Genomic DNA, 21923 nt, shown 5'->3' with positions numbered 1-21923 from the left:
AGCTTTTCGTATCATTTCATATATGTTTCTACGAAAATGCTTTCGAGTTTAATATAAAATTTTATGCTTATGCGCTGCTATTTATCATACGTGACTAAACAAGCGTGGCACAGCACTTGCAAGCGTAAACGAAACTAAATCTTCTATGGTATGTTGCACGCGTACATTATATGACGTATATTTTTCAACACGTTCAGTTTTAGTTGTAATGTATAATGACTCGACAACGAATCAGCTCTGAAACTTTTGGACCACGCTTTAATGAATATTATAAACATATAGGCCCTATTCTTCACATATTGTCTTATTTTATTAATTTTAATTAGTGAATAATTCCAATAAGGAAAGAGTTTTATAGAAGTTTTAAATGAAACATTTCAATTAACAAAGTTAACTGAAGTTACAACCTTATCCTTCAATCGAATAAAATTTACATCAAATATACTTTTAAGAACAATTAATGTTCATTTAAACAATACCCTTAACTTATTTATTGTGTAGTATAACAATTCTTTTTGTTGATCTGTCAGCTATGGATTATTTTTGGAATCTCTTTACTGAAAATGCTGTAAGATTGATGTTTAAAGGCAGTCTATTGTAACGCTCAACGTTGAAACAAATTAATAAACCCCTCTTCATTTTACAGGAAGAAGATTCTAGTAAAAATCGCGATCAGCCTGACAAAAGCAAAAAGAAATTCGAGACAATCGGCACTCAAACTTCGGTTATAAATGTCTAAAGCTTTTGTTCAAGGATTTCTTCACGAAAGGAATACAAATTATAACTTAAACATTTGGTTCTTTCAGTGCATGGAAGTAAAACAAGAAGAAAAATCCGACGAAAACGAAATCAAAGACGATAAACAAGTAAATTTAGAAATAATTTGATTTCGTTTCTACGCAAATTTGGATTTATTCTTGTATTTGTTTTAGTTAAATAGTAAGAGGAAGATTACTTTGGAAATTGAGGATTGCGGTTGTCCAAAGAAGAAACGAAAGACGGTGAAGTCTAATAAACAGGAAAGCGGGACAAAAAATAAACCCAAAACTTGTAAAAGAACAAACAAAAAGGTAGAAATTCTATTGTAAATCCGCGAGAAATAATTTAGAAAAGATAAATATTAATTGCCTGGAAAAGTCTTCATACATCGAGCAATTACTTCTTTAAAAACATGCAAATAAAATAGGCAATCCAAAGTGACACAACAAAAGTCAATTAACTAACTTATAGACGTTTTAGTGTCTGCGATTAGCTGACTCTTGTTCCACTCTATATTACAATTTTTATCACGGCGAAAAATCTTAAAATCCGAATCATTTACATTACATAACGGCAATAAATTTAATGCCGTATTAGAAAATTGTAAAAAATCCCGCGATCACCGAGAACGGATTGTCCTCAAATAACCCCTTTACTCGTCAATTAATAAGCGTAGGCTACGTTGTCGACGAGATTCTAATCGTGAAACTGAGTGACTACGTAATGAAAACACGTGTAGACTTCATTACGTATTGTTTGAGGTATTTCAGTTTACAGACACTCGATTTAGTGCCAATTTCAGAGGTAAACAAATGGTATCCTTAGCACTAATTCGAAGTTTGATCGTATATAATATATTTTATTTACTTAAATGATAATGTATCGAATAACTAAAAATAGTTTATATCGAAATTATTAATTAATTCGTTAATTTTAAGGAGGGAACGGAAAGAAAAAAATTGCGAAGAACACCAACAAAAAGGAAAACAGCTTCGAAAGAAACGAAAGAATGCGAAGAATTGGAGGAAGAGAGAGAAACTGGCGATTGCCTAACAATTCTTCCTCTCAAGAAAACCTCGACCAGCGAGGAATACACAATTACGGTATTTAGACGTTTACAAATACTCTAATAATTGTTTAAAATCAACTGGAATAAAGAATTTGTATTGAATTTTAGATTCCGAAAAGTGAATGTTACGATAAAGAGACGACGGTTATATTGAAAAAGCAATGCGATTCCGAACGCCGAAAGAAATCACGTAATACTAAAATTAGAAGAAATAACTCGAAAGAAGAAAAGAAATTATGAAAATAAAACGTTATTTATAAAGTATCAACATTTTCGTAGTTTAAATAAAATCTGGAATTTTTGATTATGTGGAATACATGTAGCGTGCTTTTTATCACTAAATATCTATGAGCGCTTTTATTTACTTTTTAGTAAAGGCTTTTATACAAGTATATAAAGTTACCGCTTAGCTATGATCACGCACTTTAGAAGATTCAGAGCTAGATTTCTTTTATAACTTAACATTACAATATTATATAATATTTTACATTATTTAATCGTTATTATTAAATACACTGCAGTTAATAATCGCTTGGTAAAGTTGAAGACTTTCGTTGTGACTTTTATACAATAGGGAATTAACATAGTCAACCCAAATATAATAATCTATAATTAGAATAGTATAAAAATTTATTTATTTTTCAAATGTTATATCCAAAATGGTAACCTCTAATACACAAGTAAAGTTATAAATATTTAATATACTTTTTAGTATAGTTTTTCTTTTACTTCAAAATTCGATACTTTGTAGTGAAGTGATAATGATTATAAATGAAAGGCACCCAACAAGTACAGTTACACCTGTGAATGAGGCGGTTGGGTCCTTATCCGAGCTGTTGACCATACTTGTAGGAGCAAAAAAGTCAAAGGAACCATACCTTCGTGATATACAACCCTCTAGAAGTCGAGTTAAAAACGAATGAAGGAATTTCCTCAAAAAATTCAAATTTGACTGACCCCAGGAAGCTATTACGAGCCACTGGTATGACCATCGAATAAAAGGCACGTTCCATTTCCTCGTGTTTTTGATTCAGTATCTTCACTGGCTATTTTTACAGTACCACAATAAAAAAAAAAAAAACAAAAACTTGTTATCTCATACATCTCATCGCTAATAATTCATAACAAAAGAGATTTTATGGAAAATAGAGGCTTATAGTGCCAACTATTGTTGGAACCATTCATTGATATGTATTACTTATTGTACTTTCTTCGGGATAGAATTGTCTAATTTGTACTGTACATGACCGCATGGTTCTGTCTATAAATTTATTAAAATTTATTTAGTTATTATAAAAAGAGTTTCCAGGTTATAATTGAAATTCTTTATTTCACCGGCTTTCTGTAGAATTTCACGAGAAGATAATAAATAAACTTCTAATAAAAGGTCTCCTCTGCAATAGAAGAGTGTTGTTCCTAGTGATTAGACATGAGAAAAGTGAGGACATTTTAGTTTACTTCTGCGTGTTTTTACATTTATTAAATTCTTTTAGTTAAATTATTACATTTATTTGTAAATTTATATGTTCTTTATCCAGCTAAATATATTAAGACTTCTTTAGTAAGTTAGTTTCTTTTGTAATGTGTCTCATTCCTTTCTCTTATGATAGTTCTAAATTCATTATAATTCCTTCGGTTTGTTTTTACCGGATATTTGGATAGTTCATAGGAATGTTTACTGATTTCATTCACTAAGTTTTATTATAAATTTCAATTTATCACATATGGTCGCCGAGTGAATACAACGTCTGAACACTAGTAGCTGGTGGAGAGTTTGCACCTCACCAACAAGCCAAGTGGAGTTTTCCGGGTTTTTTCGCGTGTCTAACAGCTAAATAGGAATCACTTTCTCATAGAATCTTCTCGGGAGACATACCCCCTTGTTGGCAGGTCATACCCTTTGGCTTTACTCCATCGGTCCTAATGATTCCAAACTAGTGTAATTAACTACTAAACTTGTGTATATTTGCTGGCTTATTTAATATTATGATACTGTTTTTGTAACTTTGTAACTTTAAGCAATTTATCTTATTTATTTGTTCTGTATTACGTTAAAAAATATGGTGCAGAAACGCTTTATATGTTTTGATTTTTGCTGAGAAGTTTTTGTCTTCCATATTTGTCTTTCCTGCATTTTTTACAATTAGCTCAGAAAAATGCGATTTATTTATTTATTATAATAAATAAAACAATATTTTTAATTTTTTTAATAGAATTTTTGTTTTTCGAATCGCTTTCTTTAGTAAACCAGCAACGAGTTACTCAACTTTCCCGGCGACATTTAAATTTTGGTGGCGCCATCTGTTATCATATTTTATTTTAAAAATCTTTTTTTATATTTTTAACTATTATAAAATGGCAAAAACCTTAATTTTGAGGGTAGAAATGAGCTTTATAAAAAAATTGTAAATGCTAGTAACGAATAAAATCGTCATTAAGTCCGACTCTACTGGAAATACACACGACTTCCTTTATCTCCCCATCCCCTCGAGTTTTAATCACTAAAATTAAATAGCATCAATGCTCCTAATACACAAATCGCCTTGCAAAATTTCAGAAATTTTCGATAAAAAACACGGGAGTTATTAAGCTTCAAACGGGGTGAAAAAATCGTGTTTCCCACATACGCTAACATTTATACATACAGAAATTACCCCCGAATTTGTTTGCATTTCTCGACGTTTCAAGGTGTCCCAAGTCCAAAAATGTGCTAATATTGGGGCCATTTTTTCTTGACCTATCGCCACACTCCCTGTTATATGTATAATATATAACAATCGAGAAAATAAAAATGTGCAGCAACCAAGCTTATGCTTACTTCTCTGGTGCCTACATTCACCCATTAAAAGGCATATAATTTGTATTAATAAATAAATAAATGTTCAAAATAATTATATATTTATGTATTTCGATTGTTTGTCTTTAAAATTTCTTCTTTACAATATTTTTTTTTTTTTTTTTGAATTGTTTAATGCTGTTTATTTTTAAAGTTAAAAAAAATTAGTAATATAATAAATATACGAATATAAATCTTTTTTTATATTATAGTATGGTGTAAAAATGGGTTTTATATGTATATATAGGGGTGTTTAAACGATTATTAGCATTTATATGGTAGGCAGCACACACTAGGCTGGGTAAAACAGCCTTAGTAAACGTAGCCAGGGTGTCTCAGAGAAGGGAAAACGAGCAAATTGCCTCGGGCCCCGAGGAATTACGGGTCCTATACAATTTTTTCCGTTAACTTTCTTTACCATAATACAATGATTTGCTAAAAGGCCCAAAAATATATTTTGTCTTAGGCCCCAATACACTCTGGGAGGCATTAAACAGGACGAAAACTCAAAAATTCGACTATTTATGAGATAAACAACTCGAAAAAAAGACATCTTAAACTTTATTATTATTTTAAATTATTTAAATATTATTTTCTTGATTTTATATATTAAAATTACATTAAGCAATTTTTTTTTCATATACAGTCAAACCTTCGAACAACGGACAAAAACATAAGAAAATGGCCGCCGTTTAGAGGTGGCCGTTGATGGGAGGTTAAAAATTAAATTATATTTATCGTAGCCTTACATTCGTTCTATAATGTTTTGCATTCAGATATAACTCGATAATTTAAGAAACATTTCTTTAATATTAAATGGTTGGTCTATATTGACTGGTGTTATCTAACAGGGGGCCCAATAAATTTATATTTAACAAGATAAAATGGATACAGCTGCATATAATTGCTGCTCTGTATTTATTTTTCTATATAATGTATACATCTATTTAACGGGAGTCCAGCTGAATAAAGTTAAAATTACTGTTTGGTTATACTTCAAGTAGATCTAAGCATTAGGATATATTCACGTATTTTATACAGAAAGTAATAATTTATTTTATTTATATTAAAACCACTACTGTAATTAGTTTGTAGATATGATAAAGCATCAGAGGATGAAGGAGATAAGATGATGCACGTGCCAGTTACAAGTTTTGGCCTCACCTCTCCGAAAGCCACAAAGAAAATATATAAATACGACAGTTTTTCCAACATTTATCGGATTAAATTTTAATTTTAATAACATTTTTTACATAAAAATATAAATTTTAGGGCCCTTTCTATGCCTTTTCCTACTGGCGTTAAACCTGTTATGTTGCATAAATTAATTAAAACAAATGATAATTATTGATGTATTTTCTGTTAATTCTAAATTAAAAATTAATTATATTTTAACTTTAAAGTATCGTTATATTAAATTATTTTAATAGTAATTATGTGTCACGTGTTTTAAAATCGGATACAAAATGAAGGAAGTTAGTGAAAAATACGTTTGAAAAATCATAATTTTTGAATGGAATTTAGACGAATTTAGTGTAAGGATCACGTCTTTAATTACTTGGTTCCAAACTGAGATCAAAATAAACATCCGTTCGATCCCCATTCGTCAACTCACCACGTCACGTACACTCACCACTTCCTTTAACTGTTTTGTCGCCATTAAGAAGTGTCAATGTGGTCTGTTGATCAGTAAACCTTCCATCTTCTAGAGATGCCTACTATAACTATATTTACAATTAAAAAAAATAGGATAAAATAACTTTTATAACAGTAAAAAAAATCTACATCAATTCGAAGAGATAATTAACATTTTCCCTGATGTAGCGCAGAAAATACAGGAAATCCTGACTCAGCTGCACCGTTCATGTATGAATGATCATTTATTGAAAGGAGACTTTGTGTTCTGAATTTTAAATTTTATTAATGTATCATCGATTTTAAAGTTATAAAGTTGATAAAAATATTTTAAGTACGAAAGCGAAGATTTAAATCGGCTTTAATAACTTACAGGTGTATAGAGAGGAGGATAAAGATGAGGATGCTCTTCAGATGATGCAAGTGATAAGTTGGATAAACGTGGATAGTTAAGAAGATAAGCTGACCCTAAGGCGTAAAAAATATTAGATTACTGTAATAATATTGTCACAAGTACTTAACTTTAATTAATAATATAATTCGGTCTTGTTGCCTTGATAGAGGACACCGTTTCCAATTACGCTAACTCAACACTGAACTAAAGAGCTGGTCACGTACCGAATTTAAACTGATCAGGACCATCGAGATAATGTTACTTCTGTGTAAATATAACGTTTATTCATTGTATAGAGACTTTTCACGCTGTTGGTAGCCATGTAAAATCGTGTCGAGCGCTCTTTTATGCGAATAAATAAAGAAATGATGCGATCTTCCAGCTTCAATTGATTAAAATCTGCGTAGACGAGTGCATTTATAATTCAGAATTTTCAGTTTTCATCCTTTCAATACATTTCTCATCTAACCGGAATTATAGAGTGCTAATGCAGATGTTAAGGGGGTGAGAAGGGCTTACAGATGTTATGTCTTTTGTCAGGATTTCCCTTCGACTAAACCAGATCAAACTTCACAGAATGAACTTCGGATTTAACCCCTATCTAACTAAGGGGTTATAGGCCTCATTGCAAGGGGTTGAAAAAGAGTGTTGACAGTTGAAGAGGCAAACGTCCCTCGCATTCACAGCCCTTCCCGTAGGCAAATTAGCTAGGTCACGTGGCACACAATCTTGGGATTAAAGGATTATTTTTAAGTCTGTGGGTCAGTGGGTCGAAGGTTAGTAGCCATACGATGTATACATGCCTAGTTAATTGTTAATGAGTGTGGGAATGATATTCAATTCAGAAGTGTCAGATTAGAAACGGTCGGTAATCTGGGATTAAAACATTTTATAAAGTTACATTGGGATATATTTACTAGAAAGTGTGAGAGAACAATTAAAAATTCTAGAAACAAACTAAAGAAGAATATTCAGGATAGTATCGCGCGTTCGGCTTGTGTTTGCATATCATGCAACATCGATCTTTGGATAGGATTAAAGCTTTGAATTCGTCCTTTTAAAGAATCAAAGATGTGTCACGTGAACATGGCAAATGCAAACAGTTAGAGAGAGCTGTGCAAACTTACTCATACGTCATGTGTCAGTAACTTGCTGACAGTAAATCAGTTTTACTAAGTTATATTTCTTTGTTCGCCTTATTTTCCAACGTTTTTATTTAAGAGACAATTGGCTAATTCTGTTTAATTCTTCATATTCTTAATAATTTATTAGATAAAGTGACGTTTTAAACTAAATCGATAACGTCGCGAAGGAAACTGTATCAAGTTTCTTCACATTATTCTATAAATACTGAGATAATATTCATTCACACCGTTTTACTTCTGTGTAAAACAATAATTGCGCGCACTTCTTAAATTTTTAATAGAAAAATTGGTCTGGAATCTAAATTTTTCAAGATTTTCAATTGATCTATATATTAAATATACAGGCAAATATTTAATAAAGAACACTTATAAACAATGCTGTAGCGTAACCAGGGAGGGACTCAGGGAATCCGGTCCCTTACTTTTGGACTTGAAGATGTCACAAACACATACACGTACAAAATATCTAAATTTTACAGCGATAGAGGAGTGAACGTAGATAAAACGTTCATACCTGTGGTCCTGCAATATCCGAAACGATCTTATAAATTAAAATAATTAAAACACAATCAGCTTTAACATTTTTACATTACTGGATACAGAATCCATCCAGTAATATAAGAATATAGAAAGCAATCCTATAAGTTTACTTCTTTACATATTAAATTACCTATAAAACGACTCTGCATCCTCATATTACTAGATTTAAGATCACATTTTATGTCAAGTAATAAATTCTGACTATTTACAACCTATAATTTGCTTCGTACATTGTCTAAATCTACGTCTAATCTATCATTTTTGTAAGTTTATCCCGTCTTCTTTCCATAGTTTAACTTAATATAACTAAGATTCGAGTAATTTTATAGGCTAGAATCTATAGATTTTAACACGTAAATTCGTTTATCGTTGTATAACTGAAGCTCCAGTTTATCATAAATAAGAGAAAGAAGAACTCGTGATAACTTTTTATAATATTTATTTAATGAATATCAAATTTATTTCTCAAGAGAAGTTACATGTGACTTTCTATGTACAGAAAAACAATATTTTCCTTTTTATTTTTCTTAATAAGGGCCATCTTAAGATGGAGATTATGACTAGAATATAACACAAAACAGAAAAAATATATATGTTTATGTATATATTGTACAGTAAATTTGAGATCTGGTATTAATATTGCTTATTTTTTAAAAATTCCCTGATATTTTTGGCATTAAGAACGATTATATTCGAAAGAACAGCGTTAAATATATATATATATATATATATATATATATATATATAAATTAATAAGAAACAAATTATAAAATTGGAATGTGAAACATAGAAAAATAACGTTGAGCAATGGAAGGACCGGAATTTAAAAATAAAAACAAATTTTTTTGGCACATTTCTTTAATAATCGCGCCGGAAGTCAGGCGTAATGAGGATACGGCGCGATGTGCGATGTCACGTGACTGTGGTGATGAGATATGGAGGACGACACCGTGATATTCCCGTAGAGATTGGGTGACGTAGCCGACCAGTAAGTAGCTGCTGCCGATGGGAATATGGTACCCGCGCTGGTTGGCATGCTGGAATGCTGAGCCATACCAAAATTCAATTTGGGGCCGGCGTTCGAGTGGTATCCGAATAAATCCGGGCTGTACTTGTAGGCCGCATCGGTAATGGTTGGCTGAGTGACCTGCGCTAATCCCTGGAAGTCGAACTTGTAGGCGTATCTCTTGCCGTGTACCTTGGTCATGATGTTCTTCTCGTAATAATACCTGAGAGCTCGGCTCAGCTTATCGTAATTCATATTTGGCTTGCTTTTCCTCTCTCCCCATCTTCTCGCTACTTCATCCGGATCGGTTAGCTTAAATTCTCCGTTCGAACCCTCCCAAGTGATGCAGTTGGAGTTACTAGCGTCGGATAGTAGCTCCAAGAGGAATTGCCACAATTGTATCTGTCCGCTACCTGCTATAAAAGAGGAAGAAGATGAAGATAAGCATCTTTTTATCTCGGATATCTTTACAGTTTTCACGATAATCCATTGTAAAGTACTTACTAGAAGATGTAATCCTACCGCTGGAGGAACCAAACATCTGATAAGAATCTGGAGGATGGAAGAATACTGTTTAATTATCGATTTATTAACATAAAATCCGACGCTTTAAAATTAAAAAATAAATGGAAATTAATGGGCCAGAGAGAGATACGATGCGTTTAAAATAAATAAATTTTTATCAAGAGTCGGAAGTATAAATTTAATGTACATTGTGTTTCATTATAGAAAGGGACGTATCTCGGCAAAAGCTATTCTAAATTGCTTGTTGGAAGAAGACTGCATTTGACATCCTCCATTTTATTTGAAGTCTCGACAAAAGTTTAACATTTTTCAACCGGCACTCGAGCAGTATTTTTTGACACTTTTACTCTTGTAAAACTGTCGTCCCTACCGTTTCCATGGCAATAAAACACCATCCCCATTGGCCAATCGTTGAAGTTTTACCAGAAACTTTCTTTTTTTTTAAAACAAAAGAAAAAATTCCACCAATCGAAATAACAGTTATATTTTAAAATTAACTTTAGTTTATCTATTAATTAACATTAAAAAATGTTTACCTTGAATGCTCCTAATGTGGGGATGAGTCTCTAAATTAGGCTTTGTCATTCTAGTAACATTATTCCCATGATAACCTAGGAAAGAAGAGAAAGAAAGTGAGAAAATGAGCGATTTAAAACTAAATTACGTCGAGCATCGTCATTTGGATGGAACAGGTAAAGTGTTTACCTGTTCCCAAGTAGGCCAGAGCGTGTTTATGAGGCGGGACGGTAAACATATCCATTTGTCAAAAAGCATCACGGACATGATCCATTACTAGTGACTTCCTCTGGCTTCATTGTTAACTTATTCCCAACCCGAAAATAATGTGGGCTCTTATATTTGTCAAGCGGACACACAAAACACGCTTCGTATTTCACGTTTGGATCCAGAGAAATCTATTAACTAACCAAAAACTCGGTTAAAACTCGTTAATTATATTCAAATAACCGAAATCCTGGTCGTAGTAATAGTAAAATACGCGCTTAATTATGATAGAGATGAGGAGGAGTAAGATGATGATGCTCATCTTTCTATGACGTTTTAATGAAGTTGAGTAATTATTTTTTCGTATTTATGTGAATAATTGTAATATATTAACTATTAAACACTCTTAATAATTAAATATATGATATAATTCTAGTTAAATTTAATATAATTTTCATATATTCCGTAGATTCGCTGGGTGTAAAATATGGAAACGAAAGAAGAGAAATGCTGAAATTTTCTGTAATAATTGTCTAATTATTAAATAATTTAAAATCGATATTTTTAATTAAATTATTTAATTTAAAATGTAAAATTTATTTGTTCTTTGTACTACAATTAATTCTTGACCATTATCGAATAACGTTATATTTTAATTACGTTTTGTTACAACGTTATTCTATATCGTTACCTGATACGTTTATTTAACATTTAAACTAATTATAAATTGTCCACGTTTAAAATTAACTTTATTAAAATTAATTTTATACGTTAATCTTTTATTCTTTAACCCTGTTTTGTTTGATTCTTAAGGTAATTGTGTTTAAGAGGGGAGGGAAAAAAAATTACTCACTTCTAATTTAAGTAGTACAACGTCATCCCTTCAACCTGTTTAATCATTTTTTCTAAGTTTAAATTAACTCAAAAAATAGAACAAATTTAATATAATTTATTTTTAAACACGGGGAAATTATATTTATCTATTTATTTATTTTTAAGTCCAAATTATCTTCTAAATTACACACCTATTATAAAACTCTAACTCGATGTAGAAGCGTTATAACTGAACGAAATAGGGAAAGAGTTTATAGAAATTTAATATTTTCTTACTCGGATGCAATTTTTAGGTGTTAAAAATTATATAAATTATGATATTTGGTGTCAATTTGACGTTTTCTCGTCGTTTGTAAGGAGAGTCGAGTGAAAGAACTTTAATCTAAGACAAAAATTAAATGAAATAAATGAATATTTCGTATAAAAATCGGCGTAAGAAACTACAAAGACTTAAATTTATCAAATTTTTCTTAATTTGGAGAATTAAAAATTGGAATTTTTACTTGTTAAGTGGAGAAGATCAAAGTTTTTTCTCCTATTTTATTTCAAGTAAAATTCATAGTTTTATATAAAAATTGTGGATATAACTTTCAGGGTTTGATTTATTAAACAGGACTTTTTTTTAATTCTAAAATTATTTATGTTTTACGCATAAAAACTCTTTTTAAAAACGAATTTTTAACGTAAAAAGGACAATATTTTACTTTTTTTTTTAAAAAAAAATGGCGTTTTCTACAGACAATAAACTTGAAATTAGTCCAGAAATATTCGTTCTTCTCAATTAATTCAAGCAAAAATTCTCTCGAATCAGCATACAGATTAAGAAATTAAACAAATTTTTACCTGGATTCTGATGAGGTGAGGACGGCCTCCAAGCTCCTTTATACAACGAATCTATAGAGAAAAATGCGTTTTAATAAAAGAAAACTACGGTAATATCCCTCAAAGAAAAAAAATTATACAAAAAAAGAAGGCAAAAGACATGCGAAATTGGACTTATTGCCACCTTTAATAAGTGGGATGTTGGATTTTATCCAAAAGTGGCACACATCGTGCCTCCAGGAGTGTAGATTAATAGCAGCCACGATATCTAGATGAAAGTAACATCACTAAATAGTGCACACCCTCGAACGTGTGTTGCCGAACGACAATCATCCGCCCACTTCCGACCGTCGACCAATGGACGACTTACAACATTTGGTCTTATTGGCTACTTCCTCTTCCCACAGACTAACTAGTCGAATGCGTGGGAGGATATCAAATCCTCATCTCTCTCCGTATTAATCCCAAATTTTCGGCTTATTAAAGGACTCTAATCCCTATTTTAAATAACTCCCCCGCTTCTTAACACAAGGGGGGAATACCTCAATTAACTATTTAATAAAAGGGGTGTAACTGATGAGGGATGACGAATTAAAACCCGTGTTTTAAAGTATATTCTGTTGCCAGTTTTATGTAACGCATTTTCTGTTTGGTTAGATTTTAATTAGTAGATGAAGTTTTTCTTCCTTTTTCTTCACTCCCCCCTGTTCCTGCTGAAGTAATGAAAGCCGAAGACCTCCTCCTGTGGTAAATAAACGATTCAATGAGGTCAGTCTGTTCACGGACACGATATGGGGCTGGGATTTTCGACTTTCATTGTTCGTTTTGATTATCTTTGCAATGATCTAACCCGGTCAGGGATATCTGATAAACAAATTTGTTTACCCCAAAAAATTGTAATTCCCTTTTTTTTTATTATTTTTTAAATATAGAATTGTACCGTTATATCGAAAAAATGCGCACCCTACTTTAATATTTTTACATGAGTTTAATCAATTTAATTGCTTTGAATGTAAAATTATATCCTTAATTTCTCCAATTTAGTAACTCTTCTTGGATTTATTTTAAAAAATTTTACGGGGAAATCATGGATATATTTCGTCTCAAAAATTTGTTTCTGTCTTTAGATATTCATCGAATGTATACGGACAGACAAACGGACGGACGAAATTTATAGCCACTTATTCTAAAAATTCGCTTTCTAGTGACGCAAATATCGAGTATATACGCATGCGTTCGACAACGTCATCGAACTTCACCACCTGGCTTTAAACCGTGCCACATTCCACACCTGACAGCACGCACGCGAGCGGTTTTTTTTTCCTCCTTCCTTCCTCCCACAAAAGAGGAATTGTACATTTTTCAATCGCTGAAAAGACGGTTGATTTGTTAAACGCCGCCAACGCCTTCAACTTTGTTCCCTCTTCTTTCCCCAAACCAAAGTTCCGGAAGTCGGGACCGGCCACCCTCGCTTCCAGAATTAATGGTTCCTTGTCATACCATAAAATATGACATTTTGTGTATTGAAAATGTTCCAACCTTTCTTGGTTCGGAGTGCGCGATGTTGTAATTCGATCCTTTGGGCTGTCTGCAGATGGTTTTACTATTGAAGCCACCTTTTGCATAATTAAAATGCAGTTGCCACATGCTAAGTGGGACCGGTCGTTGTTATTACTGTATTCTTTAACAGGTCAGCAGTTTTGCTTCTGTTGTTGCCTCTACAATCTTTAAAAAGTTTTAAAGATCCATTGCAATTGCATGCATATTTGCTCGAAAAATTAATTTAATTTCCATTAATATTCACCGTTAAACTTATTTTCTTTAATGGTAATAAGCAGAAGACGTTGGCCTATTATAGATTCATGGATCCCTGGCAAATTTGAATTACGGGGTCCTACGTACAGTGTTGACTTCGAACATTTTTCTTTGGAGGAATTTTTTGGGAATAAAAGATTAGTTTGGGACTTCAGGCAATTGCCCTTTTTGCCCATAGGATAATGCGCCACTGGCAGAAAGAGGTTAAAAGCTTACTTTGAAGGTTTGCTGGCTCTTCAGATGCTCCTTAATTAGGTTAGTTGAATTGCTTAAATGCGTGGGTTAATTGCCATTGATGATCGAATTTTTTAATGATTTAACATCAGCGGAAATTCTTCTTTGATGAGGGATACAAACAAGATTGGTATATAGAACGGCAGATGTGTTACTCCAGGATTATGGCGACTCTATGTAACCCAACCTGCACTGTTGTGAGATAGGTAAACTTTTCAATCAAGTAGGACCACATTGCGAATGCCGCTTGCTGCATAATAGCTGTTTACTGCAACCGTTCCATCATATCTGACGTGACGTCATGTAAGGGATTCTTATTTCACGCCTAACTCCCCCCCTTTTTGCCTGACTGTAGCGCAAACAAAAACAAAATCGAAGCTTTGGTGTAGCTCTCTATATTAATTCGTTCCCATCATTCATGGCTTAACACGTGGACCCCTTGGCTTGCAAATTTTGTGGAGTGCGAGTCACGTGACTAGCAGCTTGTTGGACGGGTGTAGCTTGTTTTATTTTCTTTCCTTGTTTATGTTAAAAACAGAAAGAATGGAGTGAGTAACGGGATTACGTTGGCATCAAATATGATACGACGGGCCAAAGAACCACTCGAATTAATCCGGGTTAGCGGCCACATATTAAATTATACAACAAGTAAAGTTTAAGTTTAAAGTAGAACACGTGATACGAATTTTTTTTTTAAAAAACCTACTTAAATTTCTAAGAAATACATTAAAGAAATTTTCTAGGAATTGATTAAAAACCCGGTACTCCATGATTTTCTATGAAGTGGTTGCGTTCGTTTTTGCAATAAACATAGACTTTGTACGTGTGTTTTACATCGAAAATATATAATTTTACAAGAAAATATTCGAATATAATGTAATTTACTTAAAAATATAGCATAATATATTAATTATACTACAAATAAAAGGAGAAAAATCGTCTTGTAAATTGCAAATCCCATATACTCCGAAGCATGTCAAATTCTTCTAAGTCATTGTATACAGTAAAACCTGTCCAAAACGGAACCTGAGTAAAACGGAAATCTGTGTAAACGGGAAAAGTCTTCGGAAAGAAGCGATTTTATGTTTAAAAAAAAAAACCCGTTTAACACGGAAACCTGGCAAACCGGAAATGTATTGGGTAGGGTGCGATTCCATTTTACACAGGTTTCACCTTATATATATATATCCTATTTATATAATAACTCGGGTAATTTAGGATTATTTTAGGAAGAGGAGACTAAATAATTCTAGAATCATCATAAGTTCGTAATTAGATCCTGATGTAACTCAAGCTGAAAGGTTGCTATGGGAACAAAGAGATTGATGGCTAAGGTATAGCAGATAATGACTGTGATATCTATTTAACGGTAAAGAATCAGAAGATAGCGAAACTGTCATTAAATGTGATTTTCGGGTGATTAGTTGTCTAATGCGAGGTGACATCTTCATATCGGGTTGATGGAATTACAAAGAGACGAAGCAAAAAATATGGAAAAGATCAATTCTTTTTTTTAAAAAAAAATCTATAAATTTCAATCGAATTTTTCGTTCTGAATCAGAATTTTATCTTTATTTGTAACGGGCCGGGGTTTTAAAAAAGGGAAATTCAAGCGGGAAATTCTACATTTCCGTTTATTAACCAATGATTCCGTTGTAAACTCATCCCTTAACTGAATCTTCATCGCTTGATATCGTGAGATTACTCTAATAAAATCGAAATATTTTGATTTATTTTACTGATTTCCTTAACAAACAAAGCATTTAAGGTAAAACCTGGAACTCTAGTAAAACGGAAACCTGCCTAAACGGGAAAAATCTTTGAAAAGGAGCGATTTTTTATATTAAAAAAAAAACCTGTTAAACCGGAAAAATATTCGGCAAGATGCGATTCCGGTTTACACAGGTTTTACGGTATAAATTTACGTTCTTAACAGGTTAATGCTTCTTGGAATTAAATGATAAAAATCAATGTAATTCGGCGGCTAAATTAAGTTTAAGGATGTAGAAAACTTGTGTAACAATTTTATTTTTAATTTTTAATCGAACGAAAACCTGTTTAAGCCGGAATGACACAATGTCAAATATTTTTCGGGTTTGGAAGGTTAGGTTTTACTGTATTAAATGCTAAAAAATAGTGTGTATAAATTGATAAATTAATTCTATAAAGAGAGAGAAGAGGAGGAGGAAAGAGAGAGAGACAGAGAGAGAGAGCATGAAATGGTTCTACATTATATTCTTTAATAATAATAAAAAAAAATAAAGTAATGCACGAGAATTTTAATTAGTAGAATTTTATAACTAAGTAGTCAATTTAATTCTGTAGAATTGAAATAAATCTGATTTAATTATTCTTTACAGGAAACATGACATCAATGACAAACCAAATTATGACTCAAGCAGTGTTACGACGCCTACACTCGGAGTGTGTGAGAAAGTGACGTTTTATAACCTTTAAAACGTGGTTCCTACGTCACCAAAATTTTGGACTTGTAGAAGCATATACAACGACCTTTTCTACCATTATCAACCATTGATTATTTCCTCTATTTATATCCGAAACGAGATGTGATCCGGATCACGTGGCCGGAGTCCGATTCACTGATGCATCAAACTTGTTCACGTGACTGGGCAATACCTGTCACGATTTGGGAAGGACATTGAATGGCAATTCATGAATACGGCTCTTACTCTTCTGCGGTTGCAATAACAATATTGTTTTTTTTTTTTTTATTCATTTCCATCCTCTCCGGGTTTAAATTCGAATGATTCATCAGGTTTTCTCCATAAAAATCGAAGAGGAAATCACCAAATTTCTAATGGAAACCAAAATTATAAATAATTGCGGTTTGGAACCAGAAATTAAGTTTATTTTAATGTTATTTAGAGATCGCCTGATTTAATTTATATGTAAACTTTACATCGGAAATTCGCTTCAAACCGGAAATCCGGTAAAAGTCATCACTTATGCTTTTCCTGTTTAAACATCGAATAAAAACGTTTATAAATGTTAATACTGAAATGATTTTTTAAATGTTTATTTTTAAATTATAATACTCTAAGAAAAAAATTTTTACACTAAAATATATATACTTTGCTGTGTTTTAAACAGCGTTAATGGATGAGGAATTTCAATCGATAACAATGTTATTTATCATAATGCTAATTACCAGTTAATTTTTGTAACTTTGACGTCTTTAATTACGTTTTCATAGATTAAAACCCGTATTTTTATGAAATAATCTTAAATTTAAGGACCTTTTAAAGGATTTTTTTTAAGGATTTTAAAGAGTTTTAAGGAGTAAAACGAGAAGAAATTACTTAAATCAGTATCGTATCTAACGGATGGAGCAGGATGCGACGAGCTATTTGATTCGGTTTATTTGAATATTTAAAGTGTTAATTCAACTTTCATTCTTCGGAATTCACTTACTAGCGTGCTGAACACGCGAAATTGTCTAAAAAATACAGTTTTCAACCCCCTCTCGACACTAAAGATCGGTTCTGTGTGTTTGTTAATGTATATTTATATAAGTAAATCAAGAGAAAAACTATGAAACATTCGAATTTTTGATAGTTTTTACTCTTAATTTTATAATAAGGAACCAGTTAAATTAATTTTATTGTTGACGAACTAAAATTGTTCTGTACAGGGATTAAATTATAGTTATTTTGTAGGCTTCCTCAACATAAAACACAAAAGAGGAAATGAATAAACCGCAGAAAAATCAAAAATTTTTATGGCAATTTTTTATTACAAAATGAAATAAATTAGTTAAACTTTTGGATGAAAGTGATAAATGAGAGAAAAATTACTCCCCTTCGTTTAATCTTTTATAACTTTTTTTAAATTGCTATAAAATTATCATAAATTAATTACTTTCTTCTAATTGTTAATTAAAACGTTTATAAATTATAAAAATAAATAAAAGAAGAGAAAAATTTAATAACATTTTCTTGATAATTAAACAATATTTTAATGGAAAGTATGGCAAATAAAATTGATTTTATCAAGTTATCTCTTCAATTTATTTTATTATTAAACGTATTAAAATATATTTAAAGTTACAATTTATAAAAATAATAAGATAAAAATGAAAAATAAATTCTGAAATATTGCTTGTTGAAAGCAAAGTATTTATGCATTCGCTTGTTTTATCAGGCCCCCTTTATCGCATCACGTGACAGGAGAAGTCTAGCCCTTGCTCCTTCCCCTGTCACGTGTCACGTTTTATCTTTTGATTCTGTGTCCACACGCTTACTTTCACGGGATATCCGCCAACTGGCCGCTGTTAGATTCCTCACCATATTTTGCATTCGACACTTGCCAACAGCTTCTTCTTCCACTCCGAGAAGCGGTTAAATTCTAAGCCTCCGTTCTGACTTTTAATTAGGAATTAATGACGGAAAATGGGTTATTTTTAGTAAATTCTGTCGTCGGAATCGTTTTAAAATTAATTATTATTAATTTTTTTCGTGTATAGAAGCGATAGAAGAGTGGATAGTTAGTGTTATCTAACGCAGGAAGGTTAACTACATTCTCTAACATCCTGACGGTTAGCAACGATTAGATAGACGGATGTTTGCGGGAAATGAAATCTAACAATTACTTACCTTGTTATAATCAGTTTTTATACTGTAAAATAATAGAAAAAAATTGAGTTTACGGTATAATTAACGAGCTTTATATCGTTAGAAAGAAGAAATTCCAAGCTTTAATACTCTTACTAATCTCTTATCTCGTAGTTACTTCTCTGAAGTTTTGCTTGTTTGACTAATAAAAATTACGTTTTTTAATGGATTTTTAAAGAAAAATATTGAGAATTTCATAAGAAAAAGTTCTGAAATCTTCATTTTCGTTAATTCTATACGAAAATTAAGAATTCCTCAGGTAAATTTTCATTAGTTTATCCTCGTATTGGATTATACAATTCCCGGTTTATCACTCTATACGGAATTCCTGATTAAATTATATTTCCTCAGAATTTCCTCAAATTGTGTAATATCATTCTTAAAATAGAACTTTATAAAATCTTATTATTATTATTATTATTTGAATATTACTCGATTTTATGTAATTATCATTTTTAGAATATTTAGGGCTTCACACAGACTAAGAGATGCCAAGATCATTCCAGGCCTTTAGTTTATTAAATTTTTTTTTTTTTTTTTTTTTTGAGACCTCCAAATAAATACAGCAAAACCTGTCCAAGACGGAACCTGAATAAAATAACCTATCTAAACGAGAATAAACGATTTTCTATGTTAAGAAAAACCTGTTGTAAACGGAAACCTGGCAAACCGTTAAAAGTATTCGGTAGCTTGCGATTCCGGTTTATGCAGGTTTTACTGTACGAACTTTGTAACGAATGGGATAAATATTTGTACAATCTATCAATTTAATCCATTAAATATATCTTAGAAATTTTATTTAATTTTCTGAAATTCAGAAACTACGTGAAAGTAGGTTTTGTTGCACCCGAACCCGCTTCCAAAGTTCCATAAAACGATAAAACCTGCGTAAACCGAAACCGTATGGAATATTTTTTCCTGTTTAGCAAGATTTCGTTTTGAACAAGTTTTCTTTACATAGAAAATTATTCCGTTCTGAAGAATATTTCCCGTTTAGGCAGGTTTCCGTTTTATTCAGGTTCCGTCTTGTACAGGTTTTACTGTATATATATATTTATTTTTTACTTCTTAAAAATGCAACGTTTCTTGATAATTTTATTATATTTTAATTTCTAATCAGTATATTTTGGCACATAGTATAGAAAAATGTATAAATTAAGCCTATGTTTCTGGTCTCTTAAGCTTCTGTTAAATGGACTTTTCAATAATTAATAAAAGATGAAAATTAATAGACTAATTGCACAAATTAACAGTTATATATATTTCATAAATATACAGCTGTAAATGTTAATTCTAAAGACTATTATATGAAATTATTTAAATTATTTTACAAAAATAATATTTTTTATGTAATAAAACGAACAATGTTAGATTATTTCTTTCTATGGAAATTTTTGTATATACAAGTAAATACTTTGTGTTCTATATCAATGTAATTTATTAAACTGTAAATCAATTTAAGTAATTTAAGTCTAATGAAATAAACTATTATGCCACATAAAATAGATATAAATTGCCACGTCAGAATGCAAAGAGAGTAGTCAAATACGAAAAGGGTGAGAAATTCTAAAATTAACTTTTATTCTATTCTATAATATATGCAAATAGGAAGAATTCATTCCATAACCCTCCTTTTGTAAAATTTCATGGATAAACTCATGGATCATATGCAATCAATAACGTACTTTTCATTGTAACTACAGAAGAAATTCATTTATAAACAAAATAACCGATCAAATAATAGTTAAATATTATAAAAAATGATAAATTATGAAGTTCTCCTGAAAGAATTGAACTGATGGATAGCATCAGTTCAATTCCATACAGTTTGATCTCATGTATATTAGTAAAGTAGCCTAAACTTCATCATTATCTTAGGTTTTATTTATTAATTACATTTATATAAAAGCCTTCCTTTAGTAATTAATAATGTAGAATATAAATTTATATTTCCTATTGTACGGAGTAAAATCCGATTTAAAAGTGAAAATTGCTAATAATAATAATAAAAAAAAACGGCTATTGCGGTAAGACATCAAAAATTTCCTTTAAAATGTCCATTGAAACAGCGGAACTTGCCAAGTTTTTTTAAAATGAAAATGTCGTTTAAAAGATTGTTTTTAATAATTGACATAAATTTAGGCGGGAAATAAATAATCGAACTCACCCTGTGGCTCAAAAACATGTTTGTTATGAGCTTGATGAAGATCTCCACTGGCATTATTTTCTAACGTTGTGGCTGTAGGATGCTCGGAGGAAGAATCCAAATCGTAATGAGAAGACAAGAAGCCGGTGGAAGCTTGATAGGAAGTGGAAGATAAGTATGGATCCGATAGTTTTGTGACAATCGAACCTCTTAACTTGTTTTGCTCGTATCTTCTGACGTCTTGCTCCGAATTATTAATTGTCGAGAGTTGCAACACGGTGTGAGGGTTGTAGGAGTATTCGCAGGTGGTCCAATCTTCGTTTAAACTTTTCTCTTCCAGTTTAACATGGACGCTATTCATATTTGGTGAATAACTGGAGATATCTTCGGCGGTTAATTTGGCCGAAAGCACTTCCGAAGATCTCTGAAACATGGCGACTGTCGTTGTGTTTTCGATTTCCTGTGGCCGGGGCTCGATACTTCCTGGAAGTGGATGTCTGATTGCATCAGTTGATCCTTCTCAGTCCGCTATATCCGGTAATCTCGTCTATTTCCGATCCAAACACCGATTTTTTTTAAAAAATTTGCTACTCTAATTCGAAATCGTAACCGATTGCAAGCGTGTCAATGCGTGGATTACTTCTGTAGGGTGGTAGTAAGAAACATTCGAAACGGAATTATTGAATTTAATGCGAAGTAAAACAGAAAATTTTCACTATAATCAAATTGCTTCGGTAGAGAAAATGTGAATATTTCATCGAAATGTCTCAACTTAAATCGGAATTAACTTCTGCAATTAACTGTTCCAA

The 21923-nt window shown here is 31.5% G+C and overlaps 2 protein-coding genes across 3 annotated transcripts; one reads left to right on the top strand and one right to left on the bottom strand.

Annotated features, from left to right (window-relative positions):
• Nucleotides 1-532: 532 nt before the first annotated feature.
• Nucleotides 533-2131, top strand: LOC136982933 (uncharacterized). The gene is made up of 6 exons (XM_067279510.1): nucleotides 533-568; nucleotides 647-724; nucleotides 807-866; nucleotides 933-1070; nucleotides 1698-1862; nucleotides 1937-2131. Exons 1-6 carry the CDS (start codon nucleotides 533-535, stop codon nucleotides 2066-2068), a joined length of 609 nt encoding a protein of 202 aa, XP_067135611.1. The 3' UTR covers nucleotides 2069-2131.
• A 6669-nt stretch (nucleotides 2132-8800) lies between these two features.
• On the bottom strand, nucleotides 8801-21594 carry LOC136982905 (DNA-binding protein D-ETS-3-like). Of its 2 annotated transcripts, none has more exons than XM_067279469.1 (5): nucleotides 21136-21594; nucleotides 12310-12360; nucleotides 10446-10520; nucleotides 9889-9936; nucleotides 8801-9797 (listed from the first exon to the last, which is right to left on the bottom strand). In XM_067279469.1, the coding sequence occupies exons 1-5, from the start codon at nucleotides 21545-21547 to the stop codon at nucleotides 9256-9258; spliced, it is 1128 nt and encodes a 375-aa protein (XP_067135570.1). In that variant the 5' UTR covers nucleotides 21548-21594; the 3' UTR covers nucleotides 8801-9255. The 2 variants fall into 2 exon arrangements, with proteins under 2 accessions (XP_067135570.1, XP_067135569.1); XM_067279468.1 differs by having other exon boundaries at nucleotides 8801-9800; nucleotides 21136-21592.
• Nucleotides 21595-21923: the final 329 nt, after the last annotated feature.

This window comes from Centruroides vittatus, unplaced genomic scaffold, assembly GCF_030686945.1.
Source record: "Centruroides vittatus isolate TY-2023 unplaced genomic scaffold, ASM3068694v2 contig_874, whole genome shotgun sequence".
In the NCBI taxonomy this organism is placed as follows: Eukaryota; Metazoa; Arthropoda; class Arachnida; order Scorpiones; family Buthidae; genus Centruroides; species Centruroides vittatus.
The sequence above is the reverse complement of the archived record's forward strand: the minus strand, read 5'-3'. Positions and strand labels throughout refer to the sequence as shown.